The sequence below is a fragment of the Pristis pectinata genome, chromosome 25 (genome assembly GCF_009764475.1).
Source record: "Pristis pectinata isolate sPriPec2 chromosome 25, sPriPec2.1.pri, whole genome shotgun sequence".
In the NCBI taxonomy this organism is placed as follows: domain Eukaryota; kingdom Metazoa; phylum Chordata; class Chondrichthyes; order Rhinopristiformes; family Pristidae; genus Pristis; species Pristis pectinata.
The window spans coordinates 4,814,013-4,831,885 of record NC_067429.1 but is presented as its reverse complement, the minus strand read 5'-3'; the positions used below and the strand labels follow the sequence as shown (position 1 = coordinate 4,831,885).

Here is a 17,873-nt window from a genome sequence, read left to right as displayed (position 1 = left end):
CCTGCACCTCTTTCCCCTCTCTGCCTTTCTGTCCCTGCATCTCCTCCCCGCCCACCAGGTCCACTCCCCCAGCCCCATCACACTCCCAGTGGGTAAGTGGTTGATGAAGCTCAGTGTGTAGGAGCGGGAACTTGTCACGGCTAAAGGAAGAGAGCGAGAGAGCTGACGCGTTGGACCGTCACTGAGACCGAGGGGTGCGCAGCCAACCGACGTGCAGGATGATCTGAGGGTCCTCCCTCAAATCCAGCCTGATGAAGCGGTTTGCATTTCCATAGCGGCCTTTCAGGGCCTCAGACCTCATTGTGTGATAATCACTTCAGTGAAGCCCTTTGGGAGCTTTGACTACATATATATAAGATATCTTTATTAGTCACGTGTACATCGAAACACACAGTGAAATGCATCTTTTGCATAGTGTTCTGGGGGCTGCCTGCAAGTGTCGCCACACTTCCGACGCCAACATAGCACGCCCACAACTTCCTAACCCATACGTCTTTGGAATGTGGGAGGAAACCAGAGCACCTGGAGGAAACCCATGCAGACACGGAGAGAACGTACAAACTTCTTCAAACTGGAATTGAACCCGGGTCACTGGCACTGTAATAGTGTTGCGCTAACTGCTACACTACCATGCCATTACAGGTTTATCTAAATGCATGTTGTGAAGGGGTTTAGGAAAAGGTACGGTTGAGGCTGGGTTGAGTGGTGGGAGGAGGTCATGTTGGTGAAGGCCCTTCCTTTCTGCCCTTGTCAGAAAGCCGACTCTGACGAGACCGACACGCAGAGACCACACGTCAAGCTCCGGAGAACCATGTCGGAGGCGAAACCGCCATCGACCCCGCCGCCAGTCGTGGCCTCGGCTGTTCGAGATGACGAGGATGAAGAGGACAGGATCATGGCAGAGTTGGAGGTTGGTGTTTCTGGCCCTAGGGCCAGAGTATAGGATTGGCACTGGGTCATCCCAAACCAATGTGTTCACCAAGGTGTGAAACTCTCAGCCCCATTTTATGCTCCAAACCTGGTTCTTGTTTGTGTTCTAAGCTGCCACTTCTTCCTTCAAGTTAACATCCAGGGTGGTACACTGGTGTCAAATGCCCACAACAGCCATCAGATTAGTCATGCCCACTGAAGGCATCATCTCGGTAAGTGTGGTGGGCCAGGTGTCTGTGTTGGCTGTGTTTCCACCTAGGATTGTGTCTGCCCTAACTTAGGCATCCCAGATCCTGGGTATCTCCACCTGAAGGTCAAAGCAAGTGGATGCCCAGTGAAAGTCTCTCCCGTAGGTCAGGCACAGATCATCCATCAAAATCCTGGTGTTCGTACATGTGGAGGTTATCTGGGTAATGCCCTCATTATGGTGAAAGAGTGTGTCCACTCTGTGTCAGTGCATAAAAAACTGACGTAAGAACAGAAGTCATCACTAAAATGAAGGCTGATCTTTTACATCCATACCACCTCCCTACACAAACCCCATATCATAGAATTGGCTAAGTATCCAAAAATCGATCGATCCCTGTCCTGACCCCCAATAACCCCCTGGGCTAGTGAATTCCAAAGATTCACCTGCCTCTGAATGAAGAAATTCTCTTCCCGTCCCTCAGTGACCAACCTTTCATCCTGAGACTGTGACACCAACCCCCCCCCCCCACCCCCTCTTGGAGATGTCTCAGCCAGTGGGAACATCACCCCTGCATCTACATGTCCCACCCGTTAAGAACTTTGTATACTTCGATGAGATCACCTCTCGTTTTCGGAAGAGTGCGGGCCCAGACTGTTTAACCTTGTGCACCAAACTGCCCTGACCCCGAACCTTCACTCCACTCCCACCGCTGCACATACGTCCTCCATTAGGTGGTTGAGATCTGTCCATGATATTTCAGATGTGTGCCACTGGGGCCTATGTAACTGCAGCAAGGTGCCTTTACTCCTTAACTTTCGTACTCTATCCTCTTGCTCTAAAGGTCAACAAACCCTATCTGCTTGCTGTACCTGCACATCAGACTTCAGTGACTGAAGTGCAGGACGCACAGGTTCCCCTGACATTTTTTATTTCACCTGCCACCCAGCTCTCGGGATACGTGGATATGTCACACTAGTCCTGTCATCATTGATATGGATCAGGGACACACCAAGGCTCCTGCACCAATAGAGTCCTAGAATCATGCAGCATAGAAATAGGCCCTTCGGCCCAACTAGCCTATGTCAACCAAGATTCCCATTTGCCCGTGTTTGGCCCAAATCCCTCTAAACCTTTCCTATCCATGTACCTGTCCAAGTAACTTCTAAATGTTCTCACCCACTTCCTCTGGCAGCTCATTCCATATACTGAGCACTCTCTGGGTGAAAAAGTTGCCCCTCAGGTTCCTATTAAATCTTTCCCCTCTCACCTTAAACCTATGCCCTCTAGTTCTTGATTCCCCAACCCTAGGGAAAAAGATTGTGCACATTCACTCTATCTATGCTCCTCATAATTCTATACACCTCGATAAGATCACCCATTATTCTTTGACGCACCAATGAAAAAGGCCCAACCTGCTCAGTTCAGTCCAGCACTCCACATGCCAGAGTGTCCCGAACCAAAAATGACCCATTTATTCCCATCCTCTGCCCTCGGTCCATCAACCAATCCTCAGTCCACTCCTGTATGTTTACCCCCAATCCCCTGTCCTCTTTTTGTCTCTTGCATGGACAGCTTTCCAATGCCGAATATCCAATGCACCATATCTACTGGTTCGCCCTTATCTATTTTGACAGCTGTAACCTCAAAATAAAACTGATTTGTCAAAAGGGATTTTCCTTTTGTAAATCTGTGTTGACTTTACCCTATCTAATAAATTCTAACCTTTCCCCAGCAACTGGTCACAGCGTAACTGGTCTGTTGTTCCCTGATTTTCCTTTCCTGCTTTCCAGTCTGTGGGAACCGTCTAGAACCTGTGACATTTTGGAAGGTGTCAACCAGTGCATCCACTCTCCTCACAGCTACGTCCTTCACAACTTTTATCACCTTGCACCCGCCATTCATTTCTCCAATACCTTCTTTAACCAATCATAATTGCGTTCAGCTCCCCAGTCACTCTAGATCATTCCACCATTTCCTTGAGGTTTTCTGGATCCCCCTTCCATGGAGATAGACACAGAACATTTGTTTAATTTCCCTACATGTCCTTATTCTCCAATGTAATCACTCCTAAGTCTATAAAGGGTCTGTATTACCTTTTGTTAATCTTTTTCCCTTCACGTGTTTGTTGAAGCTTTTACTGTGTTTCTGTTTCTCACCAGCCTGTTCAAGTAATCTTTCCTTTACTTTATCAATTCCTTGCTCCTCTGTAGGTCTTTCTCTCCGTGGTCCCCATGTGGGCAAGTGTATAAAGGTTTCAGTTTGCAGGTTGTTCAGACCTTGGATTGGTTTACTGTTCAAGCACATCTCTTCAGAAGAGCAGAACGGAAGTGTGGACTCTATGCATTTATTTTTTTTGTGTCTTTCTTCCCAATTTCTGGTCCGTCAGGTGTTTCAGAGAAGCCCTGTGCCAGTTTCTGGTTCGAGAGCAGTAAGTGAACAGGGCTTGGCAGCTTTACCCACCACAGATCCCAGGTCTTGCAGGCTTTGCCAACCAGCTGGAGGACGGAAGGTAAAGCCTCGTGGCTTCAAACTTCTTCTGAGCACGACTCTAACTCGCCTGCTTCCACCTCCCGACTAACTGCTGATGCCTGCATTTCCGCTCACTTCTGTAACTCCTCTGCTCCCTCACTGTGGGCAAGCTCTGGGCTTTGGAGACCACTGCGCACTCGGAATCTGGCACGGCACATCATCCCGTACACTGGGACAGAACCTTTCCTGTTCACTAATTCCCAGCATGTGCCACCAGGCAGTGCCTGAAGTCGATGAGAGCTACCAATGTATGCCCGCGGTGTTGAACCGCCATCTGTATAGTATGGGATGATCTGGCCCGCCCACCCACCCCGAACTAGGGGCAGGGCCAAAGGCGGTGAGTTGTCCCTCAGGGAGGGAAGGGATGTTTACTGCCAAACTCACTCATTTACCTCCTCGGAATAGGCTTTGGCAAATAAAGCCCCTGCTTGTTCAGCCAAGCATTGGGATTGAACCCCAAACTATTGGAGAGAACTCAAGGCAATGTGAGAAGTATAGGAAGATGACTGTTCAGCCCTTTTGCACTATGCATGATTTCCATTGCATCTGTCACGAAGCAAGTAAACTCCATTCTATGTTACAACTCAGCCCTCAGCAGGGGCTGTAGGTGCTAGACTCACCCTTGCAGCCTTCAGGATGCTCAAGCCTCAACGTGGTGCCCTCCCTCCCAGCGGCACCTCCTGGGTGGGAAGGAGCTCCAATCTTGTGCCCAGTTTTGACGCCACAGTTACCTTCAGTCCCACGTCATCTTGTATCAGTAAAGATGAAAAAGTAAAAGTTTCCCCAAATAGTGTTTCCCTGCCTGTGACGTTTTGCACTCCTTCTTATTAACCCAGCAACACCCTCGAGGGCTCTTGGGCAGGAGAAGCAGATGGAGCCGGGGGTCAGTAATTGGCAGATAGTCACCACAGCTGGTGGCCCTGCAAGAAACTAACCAGGGGACTCCCTTTTCATTCTTCCTATGCTCCCAATGAGCAGATGGGGAATGGAAACGCACCGTGTAAAACCAGGAGGGGCAGGCATGAGCCTTGACGCTTGATGGCACAGCATGATGCCATGCTCATGTGCCACCTTCCCCAAAAGGTGCCCAAATGGAATGTTTTTGGAATTGCTACCCACACTCTCTCCAATTTTTGCTCTTCCTAAATTACATGTAGTGATCTTCATTATCCTGTCCCCTTTTCCCAAGGTTCGGGCATTAACACGTTCTCTCTGTGTTCTGTCTCCACACTATCAGTAGTTACCTGCAACTAACTTACTAAAAAAAAATTCTTTGCTTATAATTAAGGGCATCTGTGCTTGTGGGTCAATGGAACTGAAGATACTTAAAGTGGTTCCATTTAACATACTTCCCTCCTAATTAAATAGTTTAAATTACTAATCTTTTCACTACTGTTTGATTCATGTCTTTTGCTGTTTTGTTTGCCTCTCTGGTTGACTGTCATACAGTCCAATCACCAGACATGTGATGTTGGACCAGCTGTTGGTATGAGATATGGTCAAGTGAGACCTAGGGTTGACAAGGAAATGGGTATTTGGCAGTGAACTGACCATGTTATTGCTGCTTGGAACTGTTCCAAGTGCAGGACTGGGCTGTAACCATAGGAAACCTGTGTCATAGCTCTTAAAATTGGCTGCAGGCAATGACACAAGTTCTGGAGGGTCAGAGCAGGGAGGATTAGATTATTACGGAGACACGAGATTCTGCAGATGCTGGAATCTGGAGCAACACACACACACACACACACACACACACACACACACACACACACACAGCTGGAGGAACTCAGCAGGTCAGGCAGCATCTATGGAGGGAAATAAACAGTCGACGTTTTGGGTCGAGACCCTTCATCAGGATTGGATTAGATTATTGTCGACATTTCGGGTCGAAACCTGCATCAGATCCTTCCAACAATTCCTCTCCCCCCACAGATGCTGCTCGACCCACTGAGTTCCTCCAGCAGATTGTTTGTCACTCCAGATCCCAGCATCTGCAGCCTCTTGTGCCTACATGAGTGGATTATAGTCCTGACAAACAGAGTTCTCAGTGAATGGACTGATGTTACACTCCCTATTTGTACTGTGTAACAACCCTCCATGTAGTGGCAGCAATGACCCTGCTGTTATCAGGAGACTTTGCCGTAATTTGCTCATGAGTCTAGAGGTTCTCAGTTAAACTCTCACCTGCTGCCTCCGTCCAGTTCATTGGGTCAGTCAGTGGTGCCAGTATTAACCTTCTTAAAATATTGAAATGAAGAGATTGATTCTGATTTTTTAATTTGGAAATCAGGGATCTGGGGATAAAGGTTTTTCCTTGGCCATCATACATATGTGTTGCTGCTTCTGTTCCTGACACTTGGAATAAATTTCAGGAACAGGTTACAACGTAAATCCATGGGAGAGAAAGTGGATTCTAGCAAAGATCTGTTGGTGATTAACCCAATAAAAAAACAAGCTAGTTCTATCACATCCCCAGAAATAGGTGAAGGTAGAAACTCTCGCTTCCCTCACAGTGGGCTTCCCGGATCTGTACCCCAGTCACACAATCTGAACACGTCCACCAAAACATAAGTTGGGCCACAGAAGGCGGAGGGGGAAACGACTGGGACTTTATCACAGAGCAACTTGCATTTATAGTTAAGCCTGAAAAATGTCTGCCGGTACCTCACTGAAGGGCCATCAGGCAAAGTTTCACAGAGAGCCGTGTAGGTTGTGAGAGAGTCTGATCAAAGTGATAAGATTTGGAAGCATCTTCAAGGAGGAGAGAGGAGGAACTGTGGTTTAGGGCGGGAGTTCTGGAGGGTAAGGCCCAGGTGCAGGTTCCAATACCGGAGCAGAGGAAGGGTGCATGGAGTTGAGAAAGCTTGGGGGTTTTGGGGGTGGCAGGATTGCAAAGGGGAGTGGGGTGAAGAGGAAGGATTTGCAAACAATGACTTTGGAGCCAATGGTCATCAGGCACTGAGAGTGAAACGGTGAAGCCTGAAATGGGGAAAAAAATGTATTCGGTTTGGCCAGAATCCAATTGAACAGCCTGCTCATTGGCTCAGCTGTAAAGTTCACAGACCTGGACAAGTTCAATAAACCTTGAGCCAGTTGACCAGGCTCGGAGAGGGTAGGACATAATTGGCCTCAGGACCTCCAGGCTGGTGCAAGGACAAACTGTCCCTGGTTCCTGTTCCTAGAGAGTGAAGCTGAGGGTGACTGAGTTGTTCCCCCTCACTCTGCTGATGCTCATTGTTAAGGCAATCCTATGATCATGCATGCATGTCTTGTCAGAATTCAGATGGAATCCCAGATGGTGAGGAGTCTTGGAGTGCACCCTTCCCATTAACCTGGCCCCAGTGTCAGTAAGTCACAAGGCAGCTTAGAAAGGCAAGAGGAGTGCTGCTGGCAATTTGGTTGAGATGCAAGGAACCAGTCAACTTCACTTCCAAATCCTCGCAGTGGGAACGACCTCAGTCAGGGCACTGAGTATAGAAGTCAGGATGTTATGTATTGGTTTATTATTGTCACTTGTACCGAGGTACAGTGAAAAACTTGTCTTGCATACTGTTCGTACAGGTCAATTCATTGCACAGTGCATTGAGGTAGTACATGGTAAAAACAACAACAGAATACAGAGTAAAGTGTCACAGCTACAGGGAAGTGCACTGCAGGTAGACAATAAGGTGCAAAGTCATAACAAGGTAGATTGTGAGGTCAAGAGTCCATCTCATCGTATAATAGAACCGTTTAATAGTCTTACCACAGTGGGATAGAAGCTGTCCTTGAGCCTGGTGGTACATGCCCTCAGGCTCCTGTCTCTTCTGCCTGATAGGAGAGGAGAGAATGACCCAGGTGGCTGGGGTCTTTGATTATGATGGCTGCTTCATCTAGGCAGCGAGAGGTATAGGCAGAATCTAGGAGGGGAGGCTGGTTTCCATGATCTACATGGAGGGGAGGCTGGATTCCGTGATGTTGCAGTTGTACAAAATGTTGATGAGTCTGCATTTGGAATATTGTGTTCGGTTTTGGTGTAGGAAAGATGCCATTAAGCTGGAAAGAGTGCAGAGGAGATTTATAAGGATCTTGTTGGGACTCAAGGGACTGAGTTATGGAGAGAGGTTGAGCAGGTTTGGACTTTTTTTCACTGGAGCGTAGGAGAATAAAGGGTGATCCTACAGAGGTGTATAAAATAATGAGGGGCATAGATAGGGTGAACGCACACAGTCTTTTTCCCAGGGTTTGGGAATCAAGAACTAGGGGAGATAAGTTTAAGGTGAGAGGGGAGAGTTTAATAGGAACCTGAGGGGCAACATTTTCACCCAGAAGTTGGTCTGTATGTGGAATGAGCTGCCAGAGGAAGTGGTTGAGGCAGGTACAATATCAACGTTTCAAAGGAACTTGAACAAGTACATGGATAGGAAAGGTTTCGGGGGATATGGGCCAAACATAGACAAATGGAACTAGCTTAGATGGGAATCTTGTCAGCTGGACCAGTTGGGTCGAAGGCACTGTTTCTGTGCTGTGTGACTCTCTGACTCTAAGGCTGTTGATTTTTACGAGTGGCCTGGTTCTGGTTCAGTGTTGAATTAAAACTCCGGGACCTTCAGGCATTGGGTCCCGGGAAACAGAAACACTGGCAGCAAATGTCCAGACTGGTCACAGCATTTTCTTTAAAACAAAATGGTGTTTGTGGAACCAGCCCAGGACGATCGGTTGAGCTCTTTAGGACGGGGTCCGGCCCAACTGGATTAGGGATGTATTTCGAGCGAGGAATAGAGGCATTAGTGGGAGGCAGAATGAGGCATTTGTTCAGGGAATGGATTGCTGCATGTGTTTGAGGCAGGGATACGTTTAGGGGAATGCACCAGTGCAAGAATTTGCGAAGGATGCATGGGTACAAATGTTTCAGGGAATAGGCTGGTGCAAGTGTTTGGCGATTGCATTGGAGCAATCATTTTAGGCATAGATTGCTGCAGGAATTTGGGGATTGAGCTATGGCACATGTTTGCTGATTGCATTCATCTCAGCCATTTTATAAGGGGATTGGTTCCTATTTTTAAAGATATCGTCGGTGCAGCAGTTTGGGCAATGCATCAGTGCAGCAGTTTTCGTCAATGTACACGTTTGGGCTCAGCATTTGTGCAAGTGTTTTGGGACAGGATTTGATGCTTGTGTTTGGGGAATTATATTTAGTGCATGTTTGCAGGAAATGCATTTGGTGCATGTGTTTGGGGAATTGCATTGGAGTGCTGGTTTATGAAGCTGCGCTGGTGCATGTGTTTCAGGTATTTCACACGTTAATCGTAAATGTTCAAGGTGAACACACTATTTCCTTTTTTTATGTAAAGAAATTGCTGTTCATGGCCCTGCCTCTCTCGAACAGCCTCTGGAATGAGGCACAGGTTTGGCAATCCACACAAAATGTTGGAGGAACTCAGCAGGTCAGGCAGCATCTATGGAGGGAAATAAACAGAAATGTCAACTGTTTGTTTCCCTCCATGGATGCTGCCTGACCTGCTGAGTTCCTCCAGCATTTTGTGTGTGTTGCTCCAGATTCCAGCGTCTTGTGTCGAGGTTTGGCAATAAATGGTCCTCATTGATCAGAATGTATACGGGGAGAATGAGCTTTCAAAACCACTGGAGTGTGTGATTTCCTCCCCAGTGGAATTGGTTCTGTCACATTATGATGAATTTGATTGGTTTTAATCCGTGAGATTCTATTGAATTTCCTACAAATTACGTTTGGAATCAATGCAGATCAATAAAAAATGCTGGAGAATTTTTTTTCATGATTCTGTTGTAACAATTCAAAACCATTTAATTAAACCGTCCAGGACTCACTCTCACTCCTGTATTCAGGTGATTCAACAACAGGCAATTTATTTTGTCCCGCTGTTTCATTGTTGTTTTCACACATTGTCTCCTGTCGGCCTTGCAGTGAGTGTTGAATGTGGATCACGCACGCTGTTCGCCTCTGCCTAACACAAGTCGCTTTGCTGACAGTCAACCTGAGATCAATGCCAGGACTGGAGTTAGAAATATCCTTTAAAACTTTCTGACGATGCACCAATTTGAAGGCAAACTTGCAAATAATCAACATCAACCACCTCACATTAACACTCTTCATTTATATAGTGCATTTAGTCAGGCAGAACCCAGCAGCATTTATCAGACAAAAGCTGTCACCAAACTACGTCTGGTAAAATTATGACCCGAAACTTCGACAATTCCTTCACCCCCCCCCCCCCACAGATGCTGCTCGACCCAGAGTTCCTCCAGCAGATCGTGTGCTGCTCCAGATTCCAGCATCTGCGATCTCTTATGTCAGGCAAAATGGTGCCTGATCCGAGAGGCTGATTTCAAAAAGCATCTTAAAAGGGTGTCCCGAATATGCAGATCCTGACAAATGAATAAATAACGATTCCTTCCGCATTCAACATTGTCAGTGACAGACGACCCAAAAGATCCTGGTGTAGTGAATGCCAAAATTCACAACCCGATCTTTCCCATCTCCTTATTGAATGTCCAAACCCTTGTTATGAGATGTTTCCCCCAGCTTTAGACTCCCGCATCCATCTTGTCCATCCCTCATTTATCCCAGTGAAGTCGCTGCTCGTTCTTCCAATCTCCAGTGAGCTTCAGCCAATCCTATCCAATCTCATTCCATGTGAGAACCTCTGAGGATCAGCTCACGGTGGGGGGGGGGGGGGGGGGCGCGGGGGGTCGGGGGGGGGGGGGGGCGCGGGGGATCGGGGGGGGGGGGAAGCAGATTCAACAGCAGGAAGCAGGTTGGGGTGGCTTTGAGGCTGGTGGGGGAATGTATATCAACATTAGTAGCCCTTGGGAGTTAACAATCTGCTTCAACTAACCCTAACCCACAGTATCCACGGTTACCCAAAATGAAGAAAACGGCACATCCATCCATTGAAGAATTTCTGTTCTAGAGTCCTAGTCATAGAGTTATACAGAAACAGGCCCTTTGGCCCAATTCGTCCACACACAACAAGTTGTCTACCTGAGCCAGTCTCACTTGTTGTGTTTAGCCAATGTCTCTCTCAACTTTCCCTATCCATGTACCTGTCATAGAGAGAGACAGCACAGAAACAGGCCCTTCAGCCCTCCGAGTCCATACTGACCATCAGCTACCCATTTATCCCAATCCAGCTTTCATCCTGTGTTTTATTCTCCCCCCATTCTCATTACCTCCTCCTGGATTCTCGCCCTCACCCACACACTTGGGGCAATTTACAGCGGCCACTTCACCCACCAACCCGCGCGTCTTTGGGATGTGGGAGGAAACCCACCTGCTCACATCAAACGTGCAAACTCCACACAGACAGCACCGGAGGTTATGATTGAACTCGGGTCTCTGGAGCTGTGAGGCAGCGGCTGTGTCACTGTGTCGCCCCCAGTAAAACTCTCAACCACACTGAGCTGTCAGTCATCCACTGGGAAACATCGTGGGCGCATAAGATAAGATAAGATATTTATTTATTAGTCACGTGTACATCGAAACACACAGTGAAATGCGTCTTTTTGCATTACTGAGAATGTGCTGGGGGCAGCCCGCAAGTGTTGCCACGCAAAAGCAACATTTAGAAAAGTTAAAACTGGATTTTTTGTCCATAAACAATTCCTCTAACTTCCACCCTGATTGTCCAATGGCTGTGACTAGGATATGGTCTAAGAGAGGGTATGGTAGCTTAATGGTTAAATGACAGGACTAGCATCCAGAGCTGCGGACCATTGACCCAGAGACGCGAGTTCAAATCCCATCGTGATCTTAAAGTCAAGCAACCAACGAAATCTGGAATTAAAACAGTGACGATGAGAACGAAACCAGAGGGTTACTGTTGTGAAAACCCACCTGCGGGGAGGATATATGACGTCCTTTCCCAGCCTGGCCTATGTGTGACTCCAAACTGGTCAGGATGGTTGCTCTGTTTGTGGTTTCTATGCCCATTGCACTAGGGCGGATCTTCTGCCAAACGTTGAGCAGGGGCGAGAAGGGTTGTGCTTCTCCATAAGCCGCCAGGAGTCACCGCTAGGGTCCTTCTTGTAGGGCAGCTGGGAAGTTGTGTCTGGTTTCGGAGATCGCCTCAGCTATGGTTCAGGTACTGGGGCGTGAAGCTCGCGGTGATTCACACTGACTAAACTCTCACTTATTTCCTTGTGTGTTATCCACGTCTACCGTCTGTAGGAGATGCAAGTCCCGAGTTCCCTGGGCTCTGCCCAGCTCCCTCACATTGTGCTGACTGAGTGGAAACCTGACTCCTCAAGCTCTTCTATCTCTGACGTGACAGAGCCTGTTCTCGCTGGAGAAACGGTGGAGACTCTCGACGGGCCGGTGGGGAGTAGTGAACCAACCAGAGTGGGGACAGGTTCATTCCCTGCCTGGAGTCAACAGAACTTGTCCATATCTGAAACCTGGACACGGGGCATCCCAGCCGGAATAGTGTTGGAGGAATTTGCACTGCTTGAAGCTGATTTGATCCAGGACATCCAGACTGGGATGGACTCCCCTTCACTGGACCAGGCTCCCTCAGAAGCCCAGGAGAACCTCCTGACAATCTCGTCCTTGTCTCCTTCGGAGCTTTCCTCCAATCACATGGAAGCAGCACCATCTGACGCTGAAGAAAATGTGGCTTTTATGGAAAACCAGATCCAAGCTTTATGCGGGCAGGAAGTTCAGGGAATCGTGTGTGAGAAAAGTGAAAATATCCAGACCTCAGATGTTTCTTCCTCAAAGGAAGAAAATTCAGAGAATCTGACTCTGTCTGGAAGGCAACAGAGCGGGAAGGGGGTGATCGTCTCATCGCTGGACGTGAAGCCAGTTATTGCCATCTTTGGAGAGCGTTTGGATATCAAAACAGCCCACAAGAGGCTTTCCACTGTATTTGAAGATCACAGTGAAGAGTTACAGACCATGACTGGAGAGAAAGATTCCATTCCGGAAATGACCCCTTTTTCTGTCCCGGCGGAATCCTGTGTCTCTGAAGTAGTCGGCAAAACAAGTGACTGCATCTCCCCGGGGAAGCCGGAGGGCTCAACTCCTGAAACTGGTGCTGCTTCCGAGGAGAACCCTGGACAATCCATGCCAGAATCCGGCATTCCAGAGGATACAGAGCTGAAAGATGGGAACTTGAAGGATGTCGTGGCCTGTCTTCCCAAGCAGCAGCCAAAGGTGTTGGCAAAAGCCTTTGAGTCGAGGGCAGAGGCGGGAAGGAAGTCCTTGCAAGTTGTTGTCTATGAAGAGGAGGAGAAAATTGACAAAGTGACAGGCCAAAAGCAAACAGAAGTGAAGAAGTTAAAGATCAACGAGATCGAGCAGGCCAGGAGCAGGACATCGAGAGACCAGGCTGGTGCTGCAGCTTTTGCCAGAACCGAGGAGATCAAGATCAGCACCTACAAGACCATGGACAGCCTTGAGGAGACCATCAGGGAGCTGGAATCAACCATCTCCCAGATCAGCCAACACCCATGCACTGAGTTTCTGTTTCCCAAAGAGTTTCTCCGCATCCCAGACATCTGTGAGCTGAAGAAGGAGCTGGCGGACGCATCCAGTGATTGCGCAGCCTGCGACCCAGCCGCTGAGAGAGGAAGGGCAGAGGATGCTGATGACGCTTGTCCCGAGGAACAGCCGTCCCTCGTGCCCTCCAATTCCAGACCGAGCACATCTCCGACCTCCAGGGTCAAGCCCAGCCTCCTCCCCAAACCCCAGCTGCTGCCTCCGGATCCAAAGGTTCCATTTTCAATTGTCTACCCTGCTCTCGCCTGGGCCTCTTGCCCGCCCTCTGGGCCTCTTGCCCGCCCTCTGAGCCTCTTGCCCGCCCTCTGGGCCTCTTGCCCGCCCTCTGGGCCTCTTGCCCGCCCTCTGGGCCTCTTGCCCGCCCTCTGGGCCTCTGCTGTGACCTCCTGACTCCTTGCTTCACACTTGACCAGTTCAGGCTGAATCACGCGTCAACACTCTCTCTGAAGTTCATGGCTCTATCACAATGTTCAAACCATTTGCTGCTTTTTCCAGTCTGGATTTCACTTTGTTTCCTTCTGAATCTTGTGTGACCCGACGAATCTGCCCTGGAGCTTCTCCCGGATCCCTCAGTCCACCTCATCCAGTCCTTCCTGGGCTCCTGAGGGATACCTCCTCCTCCTCTGCTTCTTTCCAACAGACCCAGCTCTCTGCACCAATCTGAAGATCCTTTCAGAATGGCTGATTTTCTGATTTTGTCTCAGACTGAACTCTGCCGTTTAATCTTGTCTGCAACTTTATTCTTGCTGTGTGATTTAAAGTGACACTGACCCTGCAGGGGGGAACCAAGGGTGGGGCTGGGCCGTGTGTGGGGGAGCTGCGGTGCTTCAGATTTGGGCTGTGTTCCTACGTTGATGTGTGGAAATTGGCCACTCTGTACCTCCACCAAGTGGGCAGTTGTCCCCGAGGCTGAGGGGAAACCACGGCAGAGTCGGTGCTGTCTGCGGCCAACTCCAGGTGGTCCGATTGATGCCATGACCACGTGTCATCACGTGTGGGGGTGACCACATGTATGTTGGGTGTCACCATGTATGGGGGTGACAACGTGTATGTCAGGTGTCACCACGTCTGGGCCTTGACCTCATGTATGTCAGGTATCACCACGTGTGGGGTGTGACTACGTGTATGTCAGGTGTCACCATGTCTGGGCCTTGACCTTGTGTATGTCAGGTATCATCACGTGTGGGGCCTGACCACGTGTATGTCAGGTGTCACCACACCTACCCTGAGGATGTTCTCAGACTTCCTGGGATTGGGGAAACAGTCCTGCTTGCTCAATGACCTCTGTAGCTGAGTTGCCACCAGCTAACCAGAGGTAAACCAGGCTGGGGGGGAGGTGGGTTCCTGAGGGTTTTAACCCTTTGTTGGTCTTTGAGCGATTGCTATGGAAATACTCAAAGGCTTCTTTCCACAGAGTCTCGGACAGGCTGCTGTGCTCTCCTGGAAGGGGTTGATGTTGTCAGGAATTAAATACTCCGAAGCCAAGTGCCTGGCCTTGCCAAGTTATGGAAGATATTAATTCTCTACTGGGGCAAGAACAAGGTTCCCTCAGGCTGCGGGGGATTCCCAGGAGGTGGGGCTGGATGGGTCTGGGCTCTGCAGACCAGGTTCGTGGTGGCTGAGGCTGGGAGCCAACAGTGGACGGTCCCTGTCCCACTTCTCCCCGCCTCCCCCCCACGCCCCCCAGGTCTGCACCCAAGTGTCCTACACAGACCCGCCCCTCCCACCCCCACCCCCACCCCCACCCCAGCCAGTGCTGACTTTGGTCCATTTGTCCAAGTTGGGGTTGGGGTTTGATGGCGGGGGAGAGGTCTTGGAGACGGGGCAGTGGTTGGGAGGAGCGTTCCCCAGTGGAGGGGTCTGGTGGGGTGGGGGGTGTTACCCGGGTCTCTGGGTGAAGCTGTGCTGAGTGTGTGTGTCTCCTTCTCTCTCTCTGCCTATTCCCAGAGCGGGGGCCGACTGCCCATCCCACCCGCCCCGAAACTGAAGCAACAGCAGAGCTGCGAGAAGCTGAAACACAGCAAGCAGCGAGAAGAGTTCCTGAAGCTGCAGAACCAGCCCAGCACCCAGCAGGTAGTTCACTTGTAGCACACCTGGGCACTGAGACTGGTGACTGTCCCTTCCCCTGCTCCCTCCCCCTACGATCCCCTCCCCTCCCGCCCAACACCCACCCACCCCCCCCCCCCCCCAACACATCCCCCTCACTGTCGCTGGGGGAAGTCCTCCCTCCCCCTGCCACTCCCATCACTGTCAGCAGGGATGTATTTCCAGGGAGGGAGGGAGGGAGGGAGGGAGACCCATCCCCCTCCCTCCAGGCCGGGAACATCCAGTGGGGGAGGGAGTCTGGGTGGGGGCAGCAGTAGCTGGTGGTGGGCTAGACCGAGGGGTCAATCAGGGTCGCAGTGGGAGGAGGGCCTGTTACTGATCAGGGCATGGGGGCCCCAGCCCAAGGGGCAGGTACTGAGGGATGCCATGGGCAGCTGTCAAATGCAGGCCCAGCTAGCAGAAGATGCATGGTGGTGTACATGTGTACACGTACGTACGTACACACACACACACACACACTCACACTCACACTCACACTCACACTCACACACTCACACACACACTCACACACACACACACTCACACTCACACTCACACTCACACACTCACACACACACACACACACACACACTCACACACACACTCACACACACACTCACACACACACACACACGAGAAGACTGTGAAATTTCTGCCGAGAACCTCTCTTCCTGCTGATGTTGGTTCTGCCACATGATGGCAGCACAGTACCTGAGTGCAAAGCTAAGACCATAAAACATAGAAACTAGGAGCCATGAGGACCCCCTCCCTCCCCATCCCCACACCGACCTAATTTATGTTTAGCCACGGTGAGGCTAAACACAAATTAGAAGAGCAGCACCATGGATTCCGCCTGGGCAGTCACAACTCGACGGTGTGAACATTGAAGAGTCACCACTGTGCCTTCCCCACACCCACCAGTCTGCCCGTGGCCTCCCTCCGTTTATTCACCTTTTCCATCTCTTCCCCCCCCACCCCCACCCCCCCCCCCATCACCAAGACTTGTCACCCTCCCCACCTGATTCCATCTGTCCATCACCCATCCACCTGGGTTTCTCCCTTGTGTTCCCACCTCTCACCCACCTCCTCCTCTCACCTCTTTATACCAGCCATCTCCCCTCTGCACTCTCAGTCCTGATGCAGGGTCTCGACCCGAGATGTCAACCGTCCCTCCGCCTCCACAGATGCTGCCTGACCTGCTGAGCCCTTCCAGTAGTTTTTATGCCTCTATCCCTTCGAGATCACTTCACCATTCAAAGTGTTGGTCCTCTACCTCGTTAACGTATTCCTGCTCTCTCCTCGTATCCTGTGATGCCATTTGTGTCAACGAATCCAGCTACCTCCTCAAATATATTCAGAGACTTGGCCTCCACTTCTCCCTGTGGTAGAGAACGCCACAGGTTCACCACCCTCAGAGTGAGGGACTTTCACCTCGTCTCGTCTTACTCGACTAAACCTCCCAGCCAGGGGAAACATTCTCCCCATGTCTTCTCTGTCCACCCCTGTACATTTCAATGAGATTCCTTCTTACTCTCCTACACCCAAGTCAACCCAGGCCTGATGGTCCCAACCTCTCCACGCAACAGACACACTATCCCAGAGAAAATGGGAGCAGGAGACAGCCAGGAGGGGAGAGGAGGTGAAGAGATGGTGGCTGCTCTGCCTAGTCTCGATCCCTCCCAAAAGCCGGTCTTTTGAATGTGGGGACACTACAGCTTCACAGTCCCCTGTGGGAGAGACGTTTCTCTGCATCTCAGTCCTCAATATCCACACTCCCCAGTTCTAGAGTTACAGAGGGGCAAGGGGGGAATTGTTTGTGTGAAGCTAATATTACAGAGAGAGGAAAGCATTGGACACCCCCAAATGACGATCGTTCTTCCCCTCTACCCCTCCCCTCCTCCCCTCCCCTCCTCCCCTCCCCTCCTTCCCTCCCCTCCTCCCCCTCCCCTCCCCCCCCCTCCTCTCCTCCCCCTCACGCCCTTCCCCACCTCCCCTTTCTCTGTCTCCCAACGACTCCCTGGGCCAATAGCACCTTGCCACTTGCCCGTCGCTCATGCTCGGACTGATGGTACACGCTTCTGAGCCCTTGGGTTGTGGGAGCTTCATGCCAAGCCCGATATTCACATGACCTCCACATGCAGCAGCACATTCTTCAGGAGGAGGGGTGGGTGGTCACTGATCAGTAACTCTGGTTGGAACTTCCCTCCCACCTCCCCAACTCCCATGCCAGGAGAACCCTGTTGGGCTCTGACGCACCATTTCGACGTCTCACAGATAACTGAGTTCCACCATGGATGCATCCATTGCTGTGTGAGATGGTGGAGCTGTGGGTCAATTCCACATCATTCAGCAGTTAGTTCACAGGGAGCTGGTGAATCGGGTCAGTTCTTGGAATACTGGATTTCAGCCTGAGGTAGGTCAGTGCAGTTGGAGTGGACTGAGGTCATGTTCAGGCCTGACTGTATGAAAAGGCACAGATATGTGTAGAGTTTCGACATTCTAAATGTATTGCAAAATGCTTTTGGACCATTTAGATTAAATTCATAGAATTAAACAGCACAGAAACAGTTCCCTTACTCAGAAGCCTCCCAGATGTCCCCATGCCTGTGTAGTAAGTCATTGACC

At 50.2% G+C, this 17,873-nt stretch overlaps 1 protein-coding gene across 7 annotated transcripts in view; it reads left to right on the top strand.

Annotated features, from left to right (window-relative positions):
* The window catches only part of srcin1a (SRC kinase signaling inhibitor 1a), a 412,726-nt gene that overhangs the window by 390,358 nt on the left and 4,495 nt on the right, over positions 1 to 17,873 (top strand). For 2 of the 7 annotated variants that reach the window (XM_052038886.1, XM_052038889.1), the window contains 5 exons: positions 755 to 910; positions 3,507 to 3,629; positions 11,835 to 13,376; positions 15,111 to 15,236; positions 17,278 to 17,420. In XM_052038886.1, coding sequence (XP_051894846.1) covers positions 755 to 910; positions 3,507 to 3,629; positions 11,835 to 13,376; positions 15,111 to 15,236; positions 17,278 to 17,376 — 2,046 coding nt within the window. In that variant the 3' untranslated portion in view covers positions 17,377 to 17,420. Of the gene's footprint in view, positions 1 to 754; positions 911 to 3,506; positions 3,630 to 11,834; positions 13,377 to 15,110; positions 15,237 to 17,277; positions 17,421 to 17,873 lie in introns of those variants that run through there. The other 5 variants (XM_052038887.1, XM_052038888.1, XM_052038890.1 and 2 more) reach the window with 4 other exon arrangements.